The 24,950-nt window shown below is 32.7% G+C and overlaps 2 protein-coding genes across 4 annotated transcripts in view; one reads left to right on the top strand and one right to left on the bottom strand.

Moving 5' to 3' along the window:
* Window positions 1–9,387, bottom strand: part of LOC148623625 (zinc finger CCCH domain-containing protein 14-like) — a 60,827-nt gene extending 51,440 nt beyond the window's left edge. The window contains exon 1 of the mRNA XM_088565570.1: window positions 9,287–9,387. The gene's annotated coding sequence lies outside the window, so the exon portion shown is untranslated. The remainder of the gene's footprint in view (window positions 1–9,286) is intronic.
* Window positions 9,379–23,540, top strand: LOC148623624 (uncharacterized). 3 transcript variants are annotated; one of them, XM_088565575.1, is made up of 4 exons: window positions 9,379–9,495; window positions 12,144–12,241; window positions 13,787–13,914; window positions 23,204–23,540. In XM_088565575.1, the coding sequence occupies exons 1-4, from the start codon at window positions 9,468–9,470 to the stop codon at window positions 23,349–23,351; spliced, it is 402 nt and encodes a 133-aa protein (XP_088421701.1). In that variant the 5' UTR covers window positions 9,379–9,467; the 3' UTR covers window positions 23,352–23,540. The 3 variants fall into 3 exon arrangements, with proteins under 3 accessions (XP_088421701.1, XP_088421702.1, XP_088421703.1); XM_088565576.1 differs by having other exon boundaries at window positions 9,440–9,579; XM_088565577.1 differs by lacking the exon at window positions 9,379–9,495 and adding an exon at window positions 9,534–9,556.
* The last annotated feature ends 1,410 nt before the right edge of the window (window positions 23,541–24,950 follow it).

Genomic DNA, 24,950 nt, shown 5'->3' with positions numbered 1-24,950 from the left:
TAAAAAATATCAATCACAACTTGTTTTTTAACAATATTAATGAAGAAATAGTTTTAAAAGTAATCATTTTCTGAGAAATTGGTCTATTTTTAAAAATTTATTTCTGACATGCCTCCCCCTTTTTCTTGATCACATGTCAAAAATCCTAAATCTTTAAATTTTCACAAAAGGTGATATATTTGGCTTTAAATTTGTAAATACAGTGTTTTCACATTAAAACATGACCAGTAAAGGGCACCTAAAGCAAAAAAAGTGCTCAATAATGGATTTTCCATGTTGCCATAGGGGAATGCTTATATGGCCTTAACCGCAGTAATGAAAGTGAGTTTTTCCTCATTTCTAACCTAATTTTTGCTCAAATCTACACAAAACTTGATTTCAAGTGCTTATTACTACCATATTTAGGTAAATATAGCCCTCAAAGTTTAATATTTGATATTTTTACTAAATTTTCTACACTTTTTACAAGATAGGACATAAAAATCAGCCAAAAAGACCAATTTTCCATAATTTGGACCTATAACTTAAAAAAATGCATATTTTGAAGGATTTTTGTAGTGTATTCCTCTCATGGCAAAGTTAACAAGATCTTCAAGTAGTTTAAAGCTATTTGAAGAAACTTTTCATTTTGCCATGGCTTCAGCTTAAGGCTAAAAACCACTAATTCCACTTCCCATAGGCTTCTATGCTAATTTCACAATATTCAATGGCTTCTCTGGACTTTACCTTAACTTTAACCTGCAGATGACTATATATCAGCATGATTCTACATATGTCAGCTCACAATCCTCAGAATGGCATGTGGGGTTAGCAGACTTGCAGTGCAGTACTGGTCACCGGAAGTGAAGGGTCTATAAATAGCATGGGAAATCCCAGTGTTTTCACAAGATAGGGGTATATTTAAAAATCATTATGGAGATTAGGCTTCACATCACAAGAAGCAAAATGCACCTATAAAATGTACAGAAATGTTTTTCCTTTCAGAAACTGTTTAAATTTTTAAAATAAGATGAGAACTTTTTTCACAGCACTATGAGGAACAGGGGTAATTTCTGCGTAGGACTATTTTTGCGTACGTTCCAAATGCTCATTGGTTGAATTGGTGGTCTGTAACCTAAAGAGTCACTTTTTGTCTTAGAAAAAATAAATAACTATACAGGTATCTTCCTACACACATACTGAATGCATTTGCAAAGTTTCAGTGAAATGTGACAAGCACTTTTTTAAATATTTGATTTTTAAATATAGGGTAACCAAGTTGTGCGAGCAAAAAAGTGAAAATATTCTACCATACTGAAATGCATTAAATATTTGCAAAGAACTTTTTCTGACTTTTCAGATAAAAAATATCAATCACAACTTGTTTTTTAACAATATTAATGAAGAAATAGTTTTAAAAGTAATCATTTTCTGAGAAATTGGTCTATTTTTAAAAATTTATTTCTGACATGCCTCCCCCTTTTTCTTGATCACATGTCAAAAATCCTAAATCTTTAAATTTTCACAAAAGGTGATATATTTGGCTTTAAATTTGTAAATACAGTGTTTTCACATTAAAACATGACCAGTAAAGGGCACCTAAAGCAAAAAAAGTGCTCAATAATGGATTTTCCATGTTGCCATAGGGGAATGCTTATATGGCCTTAACCGCAGTAATGAAAGTGAGTTTTTCCTCATTTCTAACCTAATTTTTGCTCAAATCTACACAAAACTTGATTTCAAGTGCTTATTACTACCATATTTAGGTAAATATAGCCCTCAAAGTTTAATATTTGATATTTTTACTAAATTTTCTACACTTTTTACAAGATAGGACATAAAAATCAGCCAAAAAGACCAATTTTCCATAATTTGGACCTATAACTTAAAAAAATGCATATTTTGAAGGATTTTTGTAGTGTATTCCTCTCATGGCAAAGTTAACAAGATCTTCAAGTAGTTTAAAGCTATTTGAAGAAACTTTTCATTTTGCCATGGCTTCAGCTTAAGGCTAAAAACCACTAATTCCACTTCCCATAGGCTTCTATGCTAATTTCACAATATTCAATGGCTTCTCTGGACTTTACCTTAACTTTAACCTGCAGATGACTATATATCAGCATGATTCTACATATGTCAGCTCACAATCCTCAGAATGGCATGTGGGGTTAGCAGACTTGCAGTGCAGTACTGGTCACCGGAAGTGAAGGGTCTATAAATAGCATGGGAAATCCCAGTGTTTTCACAAGATAGGGGTATATTTAAAAATCATTATGGAGATTAGGCTTCACATCACAAGAAGCAAAATGCACCTATAAAATGTACAGAAATGTTTTTCCTTTCAGAAACTGTTTAAATTTTTAAAATAAGATGAGAACTTTTTTCACAGCACTATGAGGAACAGGGGTAATTTCTGCGTAGGACTATTTTTGCGTACGTTCCAAATGCTCATTGGTTGAATTGGTGGTCTGTAACCTAAAGAGTCACTTTTTGTCTTAGAAAAAATAAATAACTATACAGGTATCTTCCTACACACATACTGAATGCATTTGCAAAGTTTCAGTGAAATGTGACAAGCACTTTTTTAAATATTTGATTTTTAAATATAGGGTAACCAAGTTGTGCGAGCAAAAAAGTGAAAATATTCTACCATACTGAAATGCATTAAATATTTGCAAAGAACTTTTTCTGACTTTTCAGATAAAAAATATCAATCACAACTTGTTTTTTAACAATATTAATGAAGAAATAGTTTTAAAAGTAATCATTTTCTGAGAAATTGGTCTATTTTTAAAAATTTATTTCTGACATGCCTCCCCCTTTTTCTTGATCACATGTCAAAAATCCTAAATCTTTAAATTTTCACAAAAGGTGATATATTTGGCTTTAAATTTGTAAATACAGTGTTTTCACATTAAAACATGACCAGTAAAGGGCACCTAAAGCAAAAAAAGTGCTCAATAATGGATTTTCCATGTTGCCATAGGGGAATGCTTATATGGCCTTAACCGCAGTAATGAAAGTGAGTTTTTCCTCATTTCTAACCTAATTTTTGCTCAAATCTACACAAAACTTGATTTCAAGTGCTTATTACTACCATATTTAGGTAAATATAGCCCTCAAAGTTTAATATTTGATATTTTTACTAAATTTTCTACACTTTTTACAAGATAGGACATAAAAATCAGCCAAAAAGACCAATTTTCCATAATTTGGACCTATAACTTAAAAAAATGCATATTTTGAAGGATTTTTGTAGTGTATTCCTCTCATGGCAAAGTTAACAAGATCTTCAAGTAGTTTAAAGCTATTTGAAGAAACTTTTCATTTTGCCATGGCTTCAGCTTAAGGCTAAAAACCACTAATTCCACTTCCCATAGGCTTCTATGCTAATTTCACAATATTCAATGGCTTCTCTGGACTTTACCTTAACTTTAACCTGCAGATGACTATATATCAGCATGATTCTACATATGTCAGCTCACAATCCTCAGAATGGCATGTGGGGTTAGCAGACTTGCAGTGCAGTACTGGTCACCGGAAGTGAAGGGTCTATAAATAGCATGGGAAATCCCAGTGTTTTCACAAGATAGGGGTATATTTAAAAATCATTATGGAGATTAGGCTTCACATCACAAGAAGCAAAATGCACCTATAAAATGTACAGAAATGTTTTTCCTTTCAGAAACTGTTTAAATTTTTAAAATAAGATGAGAACTTTTTTCACAGCACTATGAGGAACAGGGGTAATTTCTGCGTAGGACTATTTTTGCGTACGTTCCAAATGCTCATTGGTTGAATTGGTGGTCTGTAACCTAAAATGTATGGCACATCGTTCTGACCCCAACCCGACATATCAATATCCAAATAAAAAAGAGGAGGGTTGCAGGGTCAGAGGAAATTCGAACTAGTCGTTCAGATATTTGATTTTTTGTATATACTTCGCTAAGTGGTTCTGTTCTTTCAGTTACAGTCTGTCATTGAATTAAAAACACTAAATGAATGGAATGTATTTGGATGCAGGGGTTCTGAAACACCCCTGCATCACAATACATTTCATTCATTTTTTTGTTCATATAAACATCCAATTAATACAGCATCAAGTTTAAAAAAAAAGAAATAATTTGATCATGTAACTTTTACACTAATTTTGGAACTCAGTTGCATGTTTAACCCAATAAGACATGGACTTTATATTCCTAATAGTAAGAGTAATCAAGGGAACTAAGGTTATAGCGGTAATCAAAAGAATGTAACCCAGGGACAAAACCAGACATGGAAAACGGGCATATACAACAAAGAACATAAAGTAACTAAAATCATACATACAAAGTAACAAAAGTAAATGAGCAACTCGGACTCCACTAAAAACTGGGAGCATGGACCAGGTGAACCGGTAGGGTAAGCGTCCTCTGCTTTTCTAGAAACACCCGCCGAGTTGCTCATAAAAAGTCAAGTCCGGGGTAGACAAACGAGGAAAGGAAAACTATAACCCGTTAAACAAATCAGTTTTCATGGTGCTGATGGATACACCATAACGATCCACGAGTTCATGATGACGACCATAAAACTTCTGTAGCAACATAACCCTGTTCCAGAAGCCTATTTGTTAGAGTTCTAGCGCGATACAAAAAGTCTGCATAGTTTCGGCAAGCTCTGGCATAACGTATGAGTTGTGATATGAACACTCCATACGCAGGAGCTGAAGGGATGTTGCCATAGATGAAAGGAAAGTTGACAATTCTGAATGAAAAGTCATCACGTTTGTCGTAAAGTTTGGTCAATAGTTTTCCTTTACCATCGATTTCTAAGTGTAGGTCAAGATATGAGGCTGACTTCACAGTGTCTGTTGTATCCTTTATCTCAAGTTCTTTTGGGTAGATGCGATGTATCAAATCCCCGAAATTAGGATTGTTTAAAGATAATACGTCATCTATATAGCGGAAACTGAGATTGAAGGATCTAGCCAAACGATATTTTCTTTCTGATCAGATCAGCTATAAAGTCAGCCTCATAAGAGTGAAGGAATAGGTCAGCAAGTAAAGGAACACAATTTGTTCCCATTGGAATGCCGACTGTTTGTTGAAAAACACGTCCACCACACTGGACAAATATGTTGTCGATTAAAATTACCAGCATTTTGTAAACATCTTCCTCTGTATATTTGGAATTATTTCTTACAAAGTATGAGGAATCTCTACCAAGAACTATATATTTGTATCTAGGTGTACCATCTTTTTTGGAAAAACAACGATGTATAATGTTTTTAAGTCGGGATTTTAATTGAGTATGGGGAATAGAAGTATACAGTGTTGAAAAATCATAGGTTTTAATGCTATTATATTAAGATAATAGTCTTGAACTGATTGTCTCCAAAAGATCTTTCGATTTTTTCAGGATCCACATTGAATTAATACCACTACGGGAGTAACAAGTGTTGTGGTAGGACTGCAGACCCTCTTTGACAGTTGTGAGTATAGAAGTTAAAAGTTTTGAAAGAGGTTTGGTGGTACATTCTGCAGATCCAGCTATGAAACGTTGTTTGTATGGATTCTTCTGAAGTTTAGGAATCCAATACATAGACGGTAAATCACAATCATCTTCCTTGGTAGAGAGACCAAAAGAGGATAACACAGATTTATGGTTTTCCACAATCTCTTCTTTGGAGAGTGGTAGCAGTATATGTCTTATCACTGCTATTATTTTCTACGTCTACCTCTGATAATAAACATTGGATAAAAAACGTTTTGCAGACAAAAACAATGTTGTTTTGGGCTTTGTCTGCTGGTACGACAACATATTTGTCATGTATAGTAGACAATGTTTTTGCTACATCGGGGTCTTTGAAAACTGATGTAGCCTTGGCACTCATTGACCTACTTAAAACTTTCATTCGTTTCAAAATTAAAGACCTCACGGCCTTTAACCACTCTGACAGAGAATCGATGTCTTCTTGTTCTCGTTTTATCCATTTTCTTGCATAGTCCTCGACGGCATCCGTAAAAACTCTAAAGTTATAATTCCAATTTATAGAGTGGTTCATGGTACTTGGGACCTTTAGAAAGGATATTACGCAGAAATTCGTTTTCGATAATGGTTAAATCTCCCGTAACGACGTGACCAGAAGGACCATATTTGAATGGAGAGGTTTTGCAAGAACAGTCAGGTGGTTTAGCCTTGAAGTCCTCAATCTCGAGGTTCTGCAATAGCCTTTTGTAATTGAAAATTTTGGATGCGATGGGTGAAGTATAGGAATATGAAATAATTGGTATGGATTTGTCTTTGAAATATGGGGGAATTTTGCTGGTAACGTTTTTGTGATGGAGGATGTTAGCCAAGTTAATTGCATCTATACATTTGTTGACAAACGGTAGTGGAAAAATTATCGTTTTTCTTCATCTTGACTTTTCACACAAACTGGTTTAAAGAGTCTGTGGAAACCAATATCCAAAATGATGGCAACAAGTCTGTATAGTGACGAGGTGGGGTCAGAAACAGGAGTGTCAAGACTTGTTTTGTAAAGGGAGTGTAGTAGAGTGAGAGGTATAGAATAAAGTTTGGTTCTAATGTGATGAAGTCCAAGAGGTTTTTGTGTGAAAGGAAGGAGACCATCTATGGAGACATCATGTAACTTAGGTGACGTATAGTGAAGATGGCCATGACTTCTTTTCCGTCTTGGGTTTTTGTCAAATAAATTCATCACATTTATGCTATTGTTATATTGGCTTGAAAGGTTTCCTATACTTTTGATGTTGTCATTGCATCCGCAAGATATTGCAGTACCTAGTCTGCGTATCCAGTACTACTCTCTTTCCCTACGATAGTTTTTACTTAGAACGGGACTGTTAGTAGGATGGTCACTTTTTTCTAAAATACGAACTTTCATGGAGAGAATTGAATGATCTTGTTGATTAAAGTGTTGATAAACTGTCAGGAATTTGGTGGTGTTAATTCCCGAACGATGACCGCACATTCTTTTATTTAATCGTTCTTGCGTTTCTTCGACATATATTAAACCACGTAATTTGCATTCTAATCCATATATTAAGTTTGTTGATTTGCAACTTAAGTCATCGTGACTTCTTGTATGGAGGGTTTTGTTTGTAAGTGAGTGTGCTAAGATTCCCATCTGGGGACACCACATACTTATAAGACAACGGAGTGTCCAATCTGCTGTCAGGTTCGGACCTTTTTATACTGGGGACGTCCGAGCCAGTAAGTATTATATAGTCTCTGAATAAAGCTGTATCCAACCTCTGAATTCCACGGAGTCCATGATTGCGGTATTTCGGCTTTAAGGGGACCAATATGGGTAAAAATCAATGACATCTTTATTGAGAAGTTGTGAAGGATATGATAACAGTTTTAGGTGTACATCTTCAAGACTACTAGATTTTTCTTTTTTTTAATGAGCATATTTTGTTTTTGTTTCGGTTTATGTAGTATAAACAGGCTCTTTTCCTTTGTTATTCATTTGTGTCTTTATTTCCATTACTTTGCAAAGTGGTGTTGTTCTTTCAGTTGTTACAGTCTGGTATTGAATTAAAAATTGGATGTTTATATGCGTAAACTAAATGAATGGAATGTATTAGGATGCAGGTGTTCTGAAACGCCCCTGCATCATGTGTAACACATTTCATTCATTTATGTTGTGCATATAAACATCAAATTAATTCAGATTCAGTTTTTTTTTAAATTAAATTAATTTGATCATGTAACTTTTACACTTATTTTGCAACTTGTTTAACCCAGCAAGACATTTTTTGTGTGAGCACATTTTGTGTTTGTTTCGGTTTATTTAGTATAACTGGCTCTTTTCCTTTGTTATTCGTTCGTGTCTTTATTTCCTTATTAAGAGACATAATGCCAATACCTTAAACAATTAAATACAAACTAAAGATGCAGTGTGATCACAAGGTCAACATGAAAAAAAATCTATATACAAACGTCTCAGAATGTGACGACTCCATTCGCTACACAGCTCCATCGGATCAAATTGTATAGCCTAGCTGGTCGAGTGGTATAGGGCGCTGGACTTAGTGCAGGCGGTATTGCCATAGATGTCACAGCGATACGAGCTCGAGTCCCGCGGAGGGAACGACCAAAAATTTGCATCGCAAATTTGACAGTTCTAACATCGTTGGGAATTGAATTTTTCAGGCCTTTATACACACCCAGTTTATTGAAGGCACTGAAGAAGGTCATTTGTTGAATGAAAATTTTGCTCATTACATGTTTTATTATACGCATGCGTATACCTATTAAATATAAGTTTAATTAGGTGTTTTCTGCATTAGCGTTTGCCCCGGAACTCATGAGTAAGTTACACTTACCAAGGCATTGCATAACATGAACGTGTTATGATCTCATGAAATTGTATGTATCGACTTCGATTGATGTCAATGGTTTTCCTAAAAGTACTTCAAGACCTGAAGATTTTAAAATAAACTCTTGTAGTTTTTAAAAATACTGTGTTTTTTTTTTTTTTTAGGTTTGCTTTAAAATAAGTCTCATGATTACATAAAGATTCATCTCACAGGGTCTGTCATGTCTAATATAGTCATTGACCGGGCTAAAATTAATTCATTAATATATTTAACTTCTATACTTATTCAGATCTAAAACTTTATCACAAATATGTCCACAGAATGGCGAATTTACTCCTAACTTATCTTCAAAATTTATCTTCCTCCACGTATGACCTGAAACACACAAATTAAGTTTAATCAATAGTAATTCAGAAAAACCTTCCAATGTAAGAAAATAATTCAACCACCAGATAAACAAAACCAACTAACTGCATCCTGTATATGATCCAAATGAATTATTGACTTTCCACCATAATTCATTGTGAATTTATTTTGTTCAACCGACTGCATTTATTCACAATACCTTTAAATTCAATATGAACACATCAAATGGCGTTATGCAATATTTTGATATGCAAAATTACCATCAGTACTACATGATTTGACACTTATATTTATAACATTTTACCATTTCTTATGGTTTTAAAACCACCAAATTTAGTAGTAACACATTTCTATACAATTAAGAAGCCATAGATATTATCACGGAAGTGAAATTATACGCAGATATTCAATGTTATTCCGAAATTTCTTTTCCGACAAAATTTGTCGTTGGAACTCTCCGTTACTCCCCATTATAACCAAAATTTCAACTGTTGATTTCGGTAATACACTTCATTGTACAGCTATAAAAATAGATAGTCAAAATTTGTAAACACATATAAATTTTCATGTTCAAAACCAGCCTGATATATGCATGGAGTTAAGAGAAATCACACTTTTATCTCGCAATTCTACACCAACTTGGTGGATCCACCATCTTGGTATCTTGGGTTGCACACTCCTGAATTCTCACTTAGAAATCCGCGTAAGAAAAGCGCTTCTGGGCCGAGCAGTGTGAAAACACGCAAGAGACTCAGACAATTAATGTCCACTTAGTGACTTCAGATCGTATTTGTGATGATGTGCTGGGAAAACTTGGTGAAAGGTCCATAAGTATTCGTCGTAAAACGTGAATTCGAAAGACTTGAGGTGGAAGAAGAGATGAAGTACAATAATGGCTTGGCATATGGTTAAAAATATTGTCATGTCGACACTTCTGTCTTTCGTCACATAGATATGACTAGTTAAAAAATTAAGCTATTTAAGTACCTTTCTGTGTACGAATCAGGCAATGTGTGGCAATATCATATTTCTAAAGTTGGTCTGTTTTACCTCAAATATATTCAGTACATCTAGAAAACAACTGAAAAGCTTTTTGAATTTATCCTGAATCATCTGTGATGTGCTTTTTTTTTGACTGCTTGTATAAGGAAAACATGCCAGTAATAATTTCCCACCACTTTTCCACAGTACATTTTAACTAAGTTTGACCTATCAATATCTTAGGAAGGCAAATTTTACAAACACTTTACTTTTAATTTCTGGAGATTATCAGGTATAAATAATTGTAGAGTGCAATAAAATATTTATATTTCTTTTCCTTCATGTGCCACACCTTATACACTTTTTACCTGATTCCAGAGATGGGGTAATTGTAATTGTTAATCAGCTGTAATTGATTACATTTCTTCAAGTAATCATTAATCAGCCAAAAATTTGATTACATGTAATTTAACCAATTACTTTTCAAAACACCCTCCAGTTCTGCTTACTTTATGATTACATTATAATTACAATAGAAATATTGAAGCCTCTGCTGGTATCAATGAATAATGCATTATGTCAACAACAAAAAAAGAGTAAAATAATTGTTTATCAGTCAATCATTGTAGTTATTTACAAATTCATTTTAATCAGATGTAATCATGATTACTTGCCAATGTTATCATCAATTTAATCAATTACTTTCTGAAATGCTGTAATCATTAATTTAATTTAATCATACATTTGACAAAGTAATTGTAATTTAGTCAATTACATTGAAAGTAATTGAATCCATCCCTGTCTGATTCTTAGATGGAGAAGTACTAGGTATAGGTAATAGTTCAATACAAGAGAAAGATTATATGTTACATGTGTCTGCATCATCATAGTCTGGTCACTTGAATATGAGTTGATGCATCTTGATGAAATTTTGCAAGAGTAATCAAGGGAACCAATCTTCGGGCAGAAATCAAAAGAATGTAATCGAGGGACAAAGACCAGACATGGAAAACAGACATACACAACAAAGAACATAAATGACCATATTAATACATACAAAGTAACAAAAGTAAAGGAGCAAGGTTCTGAACCATAAAAAGATTTGAAGGATTTTTTTAGTTTTATTTTCAAAGTGTTTTGGAATAAGGAGCCAAAATGGGACAAAAAAAACAAATAATTTATTGATGTCCCGACAATGCCTGTGTGTGAAAGTGGATGGATCTCTTATTAAATTGCACACAAAGTGCCATATCACAAGAGGAAAGCTGGGAATGATTTTTGTGGTTTTGTGATGACATTGTGTAGGAATTACCGGTACAAGGTAAAAAAAAAAGTAGCAGAAAATAATCATTATCAAGGACCCAAATTTACTAGAACATTAAAATTATTTTCAAAAGCAGTTCAGGATAATCAAATACTACCATTTTGTAATAATCTAAAGTGACACACTTTTGTCTTAAGTAATTTTGATATTTTGGGCCATTTTGAACAACTTATTGATGCTACTTCTTTGAATTTCAGTTATATTAGATAGTTTTTGGTAAGGTCCGAAATGTGTAACCTGTACCTATTTTTACCCAAATACTGTTTTGCTGAAATATTTATTCTCACGGTATGTAATGGACTGAAAATTGCATGAGACATAAAAAAGTCTGTTTCAATTCATTTCTAGTCAAGAAAATGATGTATATTTTTCTAATATTTTTTGTTTGATTGGTTTTCAGATTTCAAAAGGTCTAAAGTGTGTAACTGGAAGGTGCCATATAAAACTAATAATTGACTATTTCTCACTTTCCTGTCCAAATTTTACAGTTTTCTGAAATCAATAAGAAGTTAAAAACTTCACAAAAATATTTGGTAAAGTTTTGAAAGGTCTGATGAAAAGGAAGTGATTGATTTTGAATTCCATTACGTACCTAGCATCAGTCGTCATACCAGCAAAGAATGGATACATTCTTATATAGGAAGAAAAAGAAAGTCTCAAATAGAGAGGTTTATGCAAATTTAATTTATCATCAATGAAAAGTTTGATAATATTATGATGTTCTAATGTCTAATATGCATTAAAATTATGCAGGTAACAAATAAATATCAAACTCTGATTTTGGGATGGGAATTTCTGGTTACACATTTCAGACCTTTTGAAAGCAGAAAATTGAATAAAGTCTAGTTTTTAAAATAAAAACATTTTAAAAATCATTAACTCTAGCCTAATCATGATGCCATTTTGTAAATGTGTACCAACTTTCAGCTGGAATATCAGGTAATAATGGAGAAATTAGCAAAATAGTGGGTACAGGAAAAAGTTGGTGCAGGTATGGGTACAGCTTACACATTTTACACCAAACCATAGTTTTTGACAAAGTTATGACTTTCACTTGGTTTGCTTTTAGGGGGCATCACCTTTTGAATTTGCTTCGAGAATCTTGTTGCATATTACTGGTAATTGAGATATGCGATGTGAAATTTTTGTCATTTTCCTTATTTCAGTGCATTTACTTCAGCACAAAGTTGTTAGCGGAATTCTCCTAATCACTAAGCATGGACAAGAAGCATATACATATGGAGAGTTGTCTCACCTTTTACAGGTATCATACATTGTGTATTTAAAAATCTTTACAAGGTCACCAACCAAATATATTCAGATGCAACATGTTTTTATCATTTCTATGAAATTCAAACAAGACAAAAAAACGATGCCAGAGTAAAGCCTTTTTTTAATTTATTCCTCATTTTTTTTAAAAAGGACCTCCACTATAATTACATATACTAGTAGTCAATGAAGTCAGTAGAGGGTCCTTAACAGTACACCTTGGATAGAGGGGCCAAATTTATTATGGTTCTTATTTTTCCTTCCTTCCTTTTTTTCTACAAAGGTCCAGTTATTGGCTGTTGCTTCAACTACATGTACATTTGTAGGTAGTTTCCACTATTTTTTCTTTATTTCATTCATTTACAGGTGTATTTACTCAAATGAACCAAAGTTCAAAGATCCATATATATACATGTATATATATAATATAACAAGAATGGAAATGTGTCAAAGAGACAATATGTTCACCGGAATGAAAATGTCAGGTCAAGGCCACCCATGGGTCCTCACACCACAGGGTAGCTGCAGATGGGCCAAAAACAACATTATACACAGGTACAGTGAAATAGTTGCCCCTACATACTCCAGCAATATGAAAGTAAACTGAAAGCTTATGCTATCACTTCGCACCTGACATCCATTGTCTGTCATAAACAATGTCTTTGAAGATGAACTATTCAGAAACTACTTGGTAGATTTCAGTCAAACTTGGTAGGAATGATCAATGGAAGATCTTCTACTAAAGATACACTTTTGGTTTAGCTTGAACAAAATGACTGCCTTAGGCTATCTAAGCTTTTGATTGGCCAATTTTTAAAGATCAACAACTCTGAAACTACAGGGAATAAATATTTGAAACTTTATAAGTTTAACCATCTGAATACTATCTATAAACAATATAATTTTTGTGTGGTTCAGCAAACCGTTTCTATAACAACATCATTAGGAAACACATTTTGGCCTTAATATTTGCTAAAACTGAATCAATTGTAACCAAACTTGGCAAAATTAACGTATTAGAGGATTTCTACACATCCTCTTCTTATCTGAAGTACATATGCTCATTCAAAATTTTTTATAGTAAAAGATGCTTTGTCCTTTGTTGCTTACAGGAGATGATTAAGGCTTCTTAGAGCAGCTTGTTTATTTACTGTAAAAGTACTTTAATTCATGGATACCAATTTTCATGGATTAGGGAAGAAACACAATTTATGGATTCTTAAATTGGTTTTTAGGTTATTAGTATATACATCAATAGGATTCTCCTTTTTTGTTGGGAACCAAATTTCCCTCAAAAACCATGAAAATTGGTACCCTACAAACAAAAGTACTTTCACAGTATTTGTGTAACTTTTTGGATCCTCTTCAGTTGCTCATTTATGCTTTTGTTACTTTGTATGTATACATGATTTTAGTTACTTTATGTTCTTTGTTGTGTATGTCTGGTCTTTGTCCCTTGATTACATTCTTTGATTACCACTATAACCTTGGTTCCTTGATTATTCCTTCAAAGCTTGACATGAGTCTCATTCAATTTTAGGAGGAAAAACAGCAGTTCATTGACTGTTTTCGGGGATTGAATCCTGCAACCAATTTCAATACATTTTTATTGACTGTTGGAACTAGACCAACAGTTCACTACAAGATCTATAAGCAGTCACATTGCAGGTATGTGATAAAATGATTGGTGAAATTTTTCTCCAGTGTAATAACAAACTATCGTAATGACAGTGGAACTCCAGGTTTTTCTTAAGTCAAGATCGAAGACACACACATACACACATAAAATTGTCAATATTTTCATTATTACATGGCCATAAGCCATAAAAGCTATTACCATCATTCAGCGTCTATAGCCAAATTTTCATGAAAATCTGTTTACCCATGTTGTCTTCTTGTTCTATGTAAAATAGAACATAGTGTTCAGACAGCAGCTTTTACATATATCTAAAAAAAAATATTAAGTTTAGCCAAGTTCTGACTTGATGAATGTGTTCAGCATGATAAAATCTACCAGTGGTATTTTTTTGTGAAAATCTGTTTACCCATATTGGAATTAAATGCCCTTCGTTGGATTTTTTTCCTTTTTTATTACTCTTGCAAACTTTCTTCTGTGAAACTTCTGGATAGAATTCAGTGAAAGTTGATATGATTGCATTCTTTTTTTAAAAGTTTCATCGAAGGGAAACAAAGGCCATTTTTACAAAAAATAGAATGTGACTTATCAAGCCAGTGGGTGATTCAGGCTCTTTAGGAAACTTGTAATGAAACTTTCTAAAAAGCTTGTAAACAAAACATACTGGTACTTCTTGATGTATTTCTTCTTTTCACCCAAGATATATGAATATATGGTTTTTATATAATTTGTGACGTCATCCGTCGTTGTTAACAATTTTTCAAAACTCTTCTCCTCTGACACTACTGGACCAATTGAAACCAAACTTGGTATGAATGTTTCTTGGGGTAAAAGTGTTCATTATGATGAAATCTATCAGTGGTTTAATTTTCATTTTAATCCATTAAGCCATGTTGGAAATATTGCCCTTTTTTGACATTTGTTTCCTATTTTTAATGTTATTTCTTTCAAAAATCTTCTCCTCTGACACTACTCGACCAATTGGAACCAAACTTGGTATGAATGTTCCTTGAGGTATCCTGCATAGAACTAATGTGGAGAAATTTGATACTTCAAAAAACATGGCTGCCATTACTAAGATGGAACATACATGTAGGGGTCAGACAGTAGTTTTTCACATATATATCCAAAACCTTTATGTTTACCCAAACTCCTTCAATAGCTTATAATGACCCTTATTATAGGGCCTGCAAAAGTCTTCAGGGATCAAAGTTGTAAGACTCTTTGTAAGAGTTATTGCCCTTGTAAGATGAAAAATGATGTTTTCTTTTGTTTTTGTTTTTTCAGTTTCAGGCAATTTCTTGAAAACTATGATAGATAGAAAGAAACTTCAAATTATTGAAATGATCCTTATGATAAGACTTACTAAAGTCTTCTTGAGTCAAAATTGTTGGACAACTTCTGGTTAAATTTATTGCCTTTGAAAGGCAAAACTCAACGAGGTGAGCAATTAAGGCTCCTGGGAGCCTCTTGTTGGAATTTTTGCTATTTTTGATATTACATGTATTATTTTTAAAAAATCTGATTTTCAGAAACTACTTGACAAAATTCAATGAAAGTTGATATGATTGTTTCTTAGGTACCAGTGTTAGGAATTTTTATATAAGAAAAAATATGACCACTTTCATAAATATTAAAATGTAGCTTATCAAGTCAGACGAGCAGTGCCTTTAGTTTATGTATTTCTGGGTTTTGAATACATACTCCCATAACAAAAACTTATTTATTTCAATAAAATGTATTCCCCAATAAAACCATAATTGGGAGGACCATGACAAGATGTCAAAAGAAGAGTTAACAAATATTTTGGAATGAAATTCTGAATTCCCTTGCCTGTGTATTTTTTATACTTCTAGAATGACCAAAAGAGTACATGTGCATGAAAAATCAAATTTCTACACATTTTTGAGAAAGTAAAGAAATGGATTATGAAGTTATGCAAAAAATGAAAACATTCTGGAAGGTTTCAGTTTATAATGTATTGAAATAATGAATATACAAATGTATTGATTTGTATGTCCTAGATGTTGACATAGGAAGAACATAAAGTTATATAGAGGTAATGTGATTGAGGGACTCCCTTGTAAATTGTGACTCGCGGTAACCTAGTTTTCCATTGGATGAAAAGTAAGCCAAAATTTTAACTTTCCATGATGTTTTTTTTTTAATTATTTAAGGAATGTTTTAGTTTTTGACCGGTTTTATGCAAACTAACCAACTTCAGGTCAGTTTATGAACAGGAGTAAACTGCCTCAAAGTTGGTTATGCAAGCGTAACTTGGTGAAAAATTAGAAAAAATCCTTATAATTTAGTTTCTAATTGATTAAAGTCAAAATTAAGATTTGTCCCTTCATCAAAGCCTAATTTTGTTTGGCATTGTTTGAATTGGAGATTGCAGACTGATCGACATTAATGACGTCACATACCAAGTTAGTTTATTGAAAGAGTAATCAAGGGAACTAAGGTTCTAGCGGTAATCAAAAGAATGTAATCCAGGGACAAAACCTGACATGGAAAACAGACATACACAACAAAGAACATAAAGTAACTAAAACAATACATACAAAGTAACAAAAGCAAATGAGCAAGTCAGACTTCACTAAAAACTGGAAACATGGACCAGGTGCTCCGGTAGGGTAAGTGTCCTCTGCTTTCTAGAAACACCTGCCGAGTTGCTCATAAAAAGTCAAGTCCAGGGTATTCGAAAGAGGAAATAACTTATCTTGCCCAGATGAGAAATAAATAATCAAATTAGTTATTAAGGAATGTTTCAAATTTTTATAAGTCTGTCAAAATTTTGAGGTTTTGACATATTCTGGTATACAAATGTCCAGGGTCAGTCCGTCCATCATTAACATGTATTGTAACTTGAGAACAACTTAATCAAATTTCTTGAAACTTGATATAGTTGTTTCTTTTTATGGTTAATTGGTTTGTATACTTTTTGGTGGAAATCAGATTAAAACTTTTCAAGTAACAGGACTTTGTAAATAGTGGGGGATTTACATGTCATGCCGTATCTCAAAAGCAATTTATGAAAAACAACATTACACACTTGTTAGTTATATTAATCTAAACATCTGTATACTTTCTATATGTCAGTCTAAGACGGGATGTATTATGGTATACTGTTGTCCGTCCATCCGTCCGTCCATCGTCCTTACTTCTGACAATAACTCAAAAATGCTTTCACCAACTTTAATGAAACTTCAATGAATTGTTCATATCAATCTTCAATGAATTGTTCATATCAATTTACGTAAGCTCCCTTTCGATATTTATAAATTTCAGATTTTTCATTTCTGTGTTATGAATTTTTTTCCTTAAAAAAGGGTGATTTTCAAGTTTTCAGACAATAATTCACAAACACTTTCACCTACTTTTATGAAGCTTTGATGAATTGTCTATATCTGTTGACAGAAGCTCCCTTTCAATTTTTAAAAATTTCAGATTTATCGTTTCCATGTAATCAATTTTATCCATAAGAAAGGTGGATTTTCGAGTTTTCACACAAAAACTCAAAAACACTTTCCTCAACTTATATGAAACTGTGGTGAATTGTTCATAACTATTGACGTAAGCTCCCTTTGGATTATTATAAATTTCAGATTTTTTGTTTCCGTGTTATGAATTTTTATACTTAAAATGGGGAGATTTTCAAGTTTTCGCACAATTACTCAAAAACACTTTCACCAACTTTTATGAAACTTTGATTAATTGTTCAAATCTATTGAAGTAAGCTCCCATCTGATTTGTATAAATGCCAAATTTTACATTTCCGTGTTATGAAGTTTTACTCTTAAAAAAAAGGTGGAAACTGCCAAGGAAATTTTATTGGTTGTCAAATTGTTTAAAACAGACCATTTGTTATAATGATCAACTAATAAATGTAAAAGGTACTTGGTAACCTTGTCAGAAGTGTGTTTTAAACAAGATAGAAATGTATGGGAGAAAAATCAAGACAACAAACTTTGTTAAACTTGAGGTAGCCCTGATAGTGCCAAATTTTTTGTGCATTTTTTATTTACTTTTTTTTGGAGGGGAAGGGTATTGGACAGGGCTCATAGTATTTCTAGTTAATCATATAAATTCATTGAAAGCATAAGGACAAGTTAAAAAGACAATGGGTGTATCATGCGCTTAAAGCGCAGCTCTTTATTGGTGATGATTTGATATTTTATATCCGAGTTATTGATTATTTTAGCTCACCTGGCATCTGTCCTTGCCATGGTCTGTGTCATTGCTGTCGTCGTTAACAATACTTCAAATATCTTCTGCTCTGAAACTACAAAATGGGTTTGGATGAAACTTAAAATGATTGTTCCTTTGAGTATCCTGCACAAAATGACCATTTGGATATTTGATCTGATAAAAAACATGGCCGCCATTACTTAAAAAGATCATAGGGGTCAGACGTCAATGTTTTGCATATATCTACAAAACCTTTATGTTTAACCAAATTCTAACAAGTGTAAAAGTGTTCACCATGATAAGATGTATCTTTGTTCGAATTTTTGTGAAAATCTGTTGACCCATGTTGGAATTACTGTCCTTTTTGGATGTTTTTTTGCTGTTTTTTTGCTGTAATTACTTTCAAAAATCTTCTTCTGAGAAACTACTATACAGAATTCAATGAAAGTTATTATTACTGTTTTTTAGGGTTTTGTAAACAAAATGACAGTTTGGAATTTCGATTTGTGAAAAAATATGGCCACCATTACTAAAAATAGAAGATAGTGGTCAGACAGCAGTAATTTGCATATACATGTACATGTATCTCCAAATTAGTTAGGTTTATCCAAATTCTGAAATAGTTAAAAGTGTTCACCATGATGAGATCTATCTGTGGTCAAATTTTGGTGAAAATCTGTTGACCCATGTTGGAGTTATTGCCCTTTTTTGATGTTTTTTGCTCTTTTTGATGTTATTACTTTCAAAAATCTTTTCCTCAGAATCTATTGTACACAATATAATGAAAGTTGGTATTACTGTTTTTTTAGGGTATCCTGCACAAAATGAAGATTTATGAATAGCATTTTTAATTTCCTTGCACAAAATGATCATTTGGATATTTGATTGATGAAAAAACATGGCTGCTGTTACTAAAAATAGATCAAAGGGGTCGAAGTACAGTTTTTTGCATATAACTCAAAAACCGTTGAATTTAACAAAATTCTGATGTGAGTAATAATGTTAACCATCAGAAGACAGACCTTTGCAGAAATTTTCAAAATGATTTGTTGGCTGTTGTAGGATTTAGGGCCCCTGAAACAGATTTTTTTTTGTTTTATTTGTTTGTTTGTTGGGGTTTAACGTCTGAGCAGCAATATTTCAGCTATATACAGACAATTTTTGTTTTAATGTGTACAACTCTCTGAAAACAATTGCACTTACAGCATTCATCAATATATACTCTCTTTCAGCAATTTTTTGTCAAACATGGTAACAAAGCATGATACCTTTACTTACTTAGTTAATGGGGTATGGTTTGTCAGGTGAGCGATTCATGCTCTTTGAGAGCCTCTTGTTGTAAAAATGAGACATATTTTTTCCACATGTCTCACCATAACTTGAGAACCAGTTATCTAGATTTCTTGAAGCTTAATATAGTTATTTCTTATGATTGTCAAACAGTCTGTATACTATTTGGTGAAAATAAGATTAAAACTTTTTGAGTTACTGAACTAAAATAAGGGGATGTTTTTTTTTCACATGTCACATCGTATCTCCAATATGATTATTACATAAAATTTTACACACTTGTTAGTTATCTGAAGATCTGTATAGTTTTTGGTGATGATTATTTTATTTTTGAGTTCTTGAATTTTTTATTGAGTTATTTCTGTAGGCTTATTTTCACATTTCGTGCTGATACGGGGAATTCAGGAGGTGCATTAATCCTTAAAAATATGTATGGGTGGCTGAGTCACAAAAAACTGCCTTCCAACCCTCCCATACTTTTATTGATTGATAGCCCTTAGAAAGAACAAATATTGGGAATTTGTTTTAGAGAAACATTATACCATGAATGCTGAAACATGTTGCAATACTTTTCGTTTCTCTCTTTTATCAAGTTTCTGTTTTATGGAGGATTGAAATATTCAATTTATGTATTGACATGCAAAATTTTTGTTGCAAAAATCTTTGCTCCCTTAACCAGAGTTATTGCTTCAATTTGATATCAAATAAAAGATGTGAGCAATTTTTGTTGGTCTCTTATATAGACTTCTTATTGAGCAAAAATAAGGAATGAGTCAGGATATACTTGTCATGGAATCCTTTACAACCCAGTGTATTTCCATAAACATTTATTATGGTTTTTTTCACAAGACGACAAGCTTATGATACGCTCTTGGCAGCATATTCAAAATTCAGGAGGTGCATTAGTGCTTGAAAAATTGTTTTCCAACCCTCCCATACATTTATTGATCGAATAGCCCTTAGAAAGAACAAAATATGAAAAAAAACATTATACCATGAACACTGAAACATGTAACAATTTTCGTTTCTCTCTTTTATCAACTTTCTGTTTTATGGAACGTTGAAATTTTCAGTTTATGTTTTGGCTTGCAAAATTTTTGTTGCAAGAACCTTTGCCCTCTATTCAGAATTATTGCTTCAATTTGATATCATATAAAAGATGTTTTTGTTGGTCTCTTATATAAAATTCCTGTTGTGCAAGAATAATGAATGAATCAGGATATACTTAACAGGACATCCTGTACAACCCAGTGTTATTCCCAAAACATTTATGTTTTTTTTCACATGCGCTCGTGATGCAGCTGTTTACTTTTTTATTTTTAATGTTATTTCTGTCAAAATTCTTCTGATTTTACACTACCAGACCAGTAAGAACCAATTTTGATATAAATGTTCTTTAAGGCTTTGTACATAGAATTGTTGTGAGGATTATATTGATCTGTCGAAAAACATGACCTTGGTTACTAAAAAAGAGTATAGGGGTGAGACAGACATTTTTCTCGTATTTTTTTCCCAAAATCATTAGGCTTAGCAAAATTCTGTCAGGAGTATAAAAGTGTTTAACTTGATGAGATCTGTCAGTAAAATTCCTGTGTAAATCTGTTAAGCCATGTTGGAGTTACTGTCATTTTTCTATGTTTTTTTTTCTTTCTATTTTTAGCTCACCTAGCCAAAGGCCATGTGAACTATTGCCATCACTTGCCGTCGTCGTCGTTAACAATTATACAAAACTCTTCTCCTCTGAAACTACTTGACTAATTAAAACCAAATTTGGTATAAATGTTCCTTGGGGTATCCTGCATAGAACTGATATGGGGATTTGTGATTCGTCGAAAAACATGGCCGTCATTATTAAAAATAGAACGTAGGGGTCAGACAGCAGATTTTTGCATATATCTCCAAGACCATTAGGTTTAGCTAAATTCGAACACAAATAAAAGTGTTTAGCATGGTTTTAATCCGTTAAGCCATGTTGGAGTTATTGCCCTTTTTCAACGATTTTTTGCTATTTTTAATGTTATTTCTTTAAAAAAATCTTCTCCTCTGATACTACTTAACCAATTGAAACCAAACTTGGTATGAATGTTCCTTGGGGTATCGTGCATAGAACTGACGTGGTGATTTTTGATTTGTCAAAAAATATGGCCGCCATTACTAAAAATTGAACATAGGGGTCGGACAGTATTTTTTCGCATATATCTCCAAAACCGTTAGATTTAGGCAAATTCTTTCAATAGCTGCACTGATCCTTATTATAAGGCCCTCAAAAGTCTTCAGGGATAAAAGTTGTCAGATGACTCTTTGTAAGAGTTATTGTCCTTGAAAAGGGAAAAGGGACTTTTTAAACAGTTTTCAGTCAATATCTTGAAATTTATGATAGATTAAAAGAAACTCTCAGTTGTTGAAATGATCCTTAAGATAAGCCCTACCAGAGACGTCTTGAGTCAAAATTGTTGGACAACTTCTTGTTAAATTTATTGCCTTTGAAAGGCAAAATTCAACCAGGTGGGCGATTCAGGCTCCTGGGAGCCTCTTGTTGTTATTACTTTCTTATTTTTTTCTCTTCTGAGGCTAGCTCATAGCGTGCTTTTCAACGCACGATAGACAAACAATGATAATAATAATATTTACAAATACTGAGAAAGAAAATATAGAAAAGAAAAAATATAAAAATAACAGTTGAATAAAGAAAATAATAAATGTACAAAAATAAATGAACGATTCTATTGTGCATTGTAACGAATGTTCATATCATGTTTTTAAACAGACTCTTCCAGCATAGTTTAAACGAACGTATCGTCTGTTAACACAACAGCTTCTTTCGTGAAAAGAAAATCTGTTGAGCCATGTTGGAGTTACTGCCCCATTCCAACGTTTTTTTTTGCTGTTTTTTTATGTTATTTCTTTCAAAAATCTTCTCTGACACTACCAGATCAAGTAGAACCAAACTTGGGTTAATTGTTCCCTAGGTTGTTCTTCACAGAACTGATGTGGGGATTTTTGAAAAATATGGCCCAGTAATTTAAAATAGATCATACGGGTCAGACAGACGTTTTTCTCATTTATCTCAAAAACTGATAGGTTTTGCCAAATTCTGACATGTGTTAATCTGTTGTGCAATGTTGGAGTTATTGCCCCTTTCAACATCTTTTTGCTATTTTTAATGTTATTACATTAAAAAAAAAATCTACAGAAACTACTGGGCAGACTTTAATGGATATTGATATAACTGTTCCTTAGTTATGAGCAATAGGAATTTTTATTCAAGAAAAAAACATATTTCACAAAAATAGAATGTTGCTTATCAAATCAGATGAGTGATTTAGGCTCTCTTGAGCCTCTAGTTGTTTTTCAGTATACAATTGTATTGGCCACTTCTGAGAGTTGCAGGTATGGGGTGTCAGTTTGTAGTTGATTTTGTTTTTCAGTATATATGTTACTTCAGATAGTGGGAGGGATTGGGTGTCAGTTTGTAGTTGTTTTTTGTTTTTCAGTATATATGTTATATCAGATAGTGGGAGGGATTGGGTGTCAGTTTAAACTTGTTTTTTTTTTGTTTTTCAGTATATATGTTACATCAGATAGTGGGAGGGATTGGGTGTCAGTTTGTACTTGTTTTTTTTGTTTTTCAGTATATATATTACATCAGATAGTGGGAGGGATTGGGTGTCAGTTTGTACTTGTTTTTTTGTTTTTCAGTATATATGTTACATCAGATAGTGGGAGAGATTGGGTGTCAGTTTGTACTTGTTTGTTTTTTGTTTTTCAGTATATATATATTACATCAGAGAACGGCAGGAATGGGGTGTCAGTTTGTAGATCAATGTTTTTGTTTTTCAGTATATATGCCACATCAGAGAGTGATAGGGATGGGCTGTCAGTTTGTAATCTTCCGTATGGTATAATGATCTGTACATTTCATCAACCGGTACAATGTTGTAAAGCTGTGCAGATCGTAGAAAAGTTCTGTGATGTCTTGAGATCATAAAATATCTCACTATGACAGTTTTCAGATTATCATATGTACAAGGAGATATTTTTCTACTGACTTTCAAATAAAATAAGCATAGAGAGACCTCGACTAAGTGCCCAGGTAATTATGAGATGCTCAAGTGTACATATCAGCTTCATGTATTACTGTATTATTGAGTTATTTGAATAAAGGATTCTAATTTTGTATTCTTTTCATGACCATTTCATGTTAATCGTTTGAATATAGCTCAAATATTGCTGCTCGGACTTTAAACCCCAACAATCAATCAATCATAATTTTGTATTCTTATGACTATTATACATCACTTATATAAAGAGGACTATACTGCAATTACTATGTCAGCTTATTAAACTATTATGCAACTGCCAAAAAAAAAAAAAAAAAATTGCGGAAGCAAAGTATAATGGTATCACTATGTCTTTGTGTTGGCATATATTGACTTTTGTTCATGATAATTTATAATAACTTACCAGATCGTTTTTGAAATTTTAAACATACTTGACCAATTGGAACTAAACTTGGTATGAATGTTCCTTGGGGTATCCTACATAGAACAAATTTGGGATTTTTGATCCGTCAAAAAACATGACTGCTGTTACTAAAAATAGAACAGGGGTCAGACAGTAGTGTTTCATTTATTATATCTCCAAAACCGTTAATTTAGCCAAATTCTTTCAATTGCTGAAATGATCCTTATTATAAGGCCTACAAAAGTCTCCAAGGGATCAAAGTTGTCAGACGACTTATTGTTAGAATTGTTGCCCTTGAAAGACCAAAAATGACATTTTTTTATTAACAGTTTTCAGCCAATATCTTGAAAACTATAATAGATAGAAAGAAACTCTCAATTGCTGAAATGATCCTTATAAATCCTACCAAAGTCTTCTTGATTCAGAATTATTGGACAACTCTTTGTTAAATTTATTGCCCTTGAAAGACAACATTTAAGCAGATGAGCGATTCATGCTCCTGGGAGCCTCTTGTTGACGTTTTTATTAGTTTTTTTGCCTACTATTTAGAAATCAAAAGCATATTGATTAATGTAAATTGATAAAATGCGTAGTATTTGTATATCTATTATTGGTGCCAATTTCAGAAAAATCTGTTGACACTTCTTTGAATTATGACCCCAGAAAGTGTCATTTTGACCATTTTCCCTGTTTTTGGTTGTTTTTATAAATACCATAGCAGATTGATAATTAATTTAAATTTTAAAAGATATATATGTAAAAGAATGTAAAGATTTACATCTGTTGATTGCATGTTTTATGATTTTTTGCTCTTTAGCATGTTATTCAGTTAATATATGTAGAATCATGATTAATGTTTAAAATGTTCAGCACCATGACACATATCATCTGTGCAAAATTAGTCAAACGTGTTTAACCATATTTAGGTTTTGCATGTATTCAGGTTACATACCAGTAATTCAACCAATGAGCTTTTAGAACGTACACAAAAATAGTCCAACACTAGTTTTAGTGCACTTGTGTTATGTTGCTGTGGAAAAAGTGCACATCAGATCTACACAAGTGAGCTTGTGTTTTGCAAGGAATTACATTTTCTTCAATTCTACAGAAATGGTCACTGTAA

The sequence above is a fragment of the Perna viridis genome, chromosome 2, assembly GCF_037379345.1.
Source record: "Perna viridis isolate PV_CMFRI_1.1 ecotype Kerala chromosome 2, ASM3737934v1, whole genome shotgun sequence".
Lineage (NCBI taxonomy): Eukaryota > Metazoa > Mollusca > Bivalvia > Mytilida > Mytilidae > Perna > Perna viridis.
Note: the sequence above shows the minus strand (reverse complement) of the source record. Positions and strands in the feature narration are given on the sequence as shown.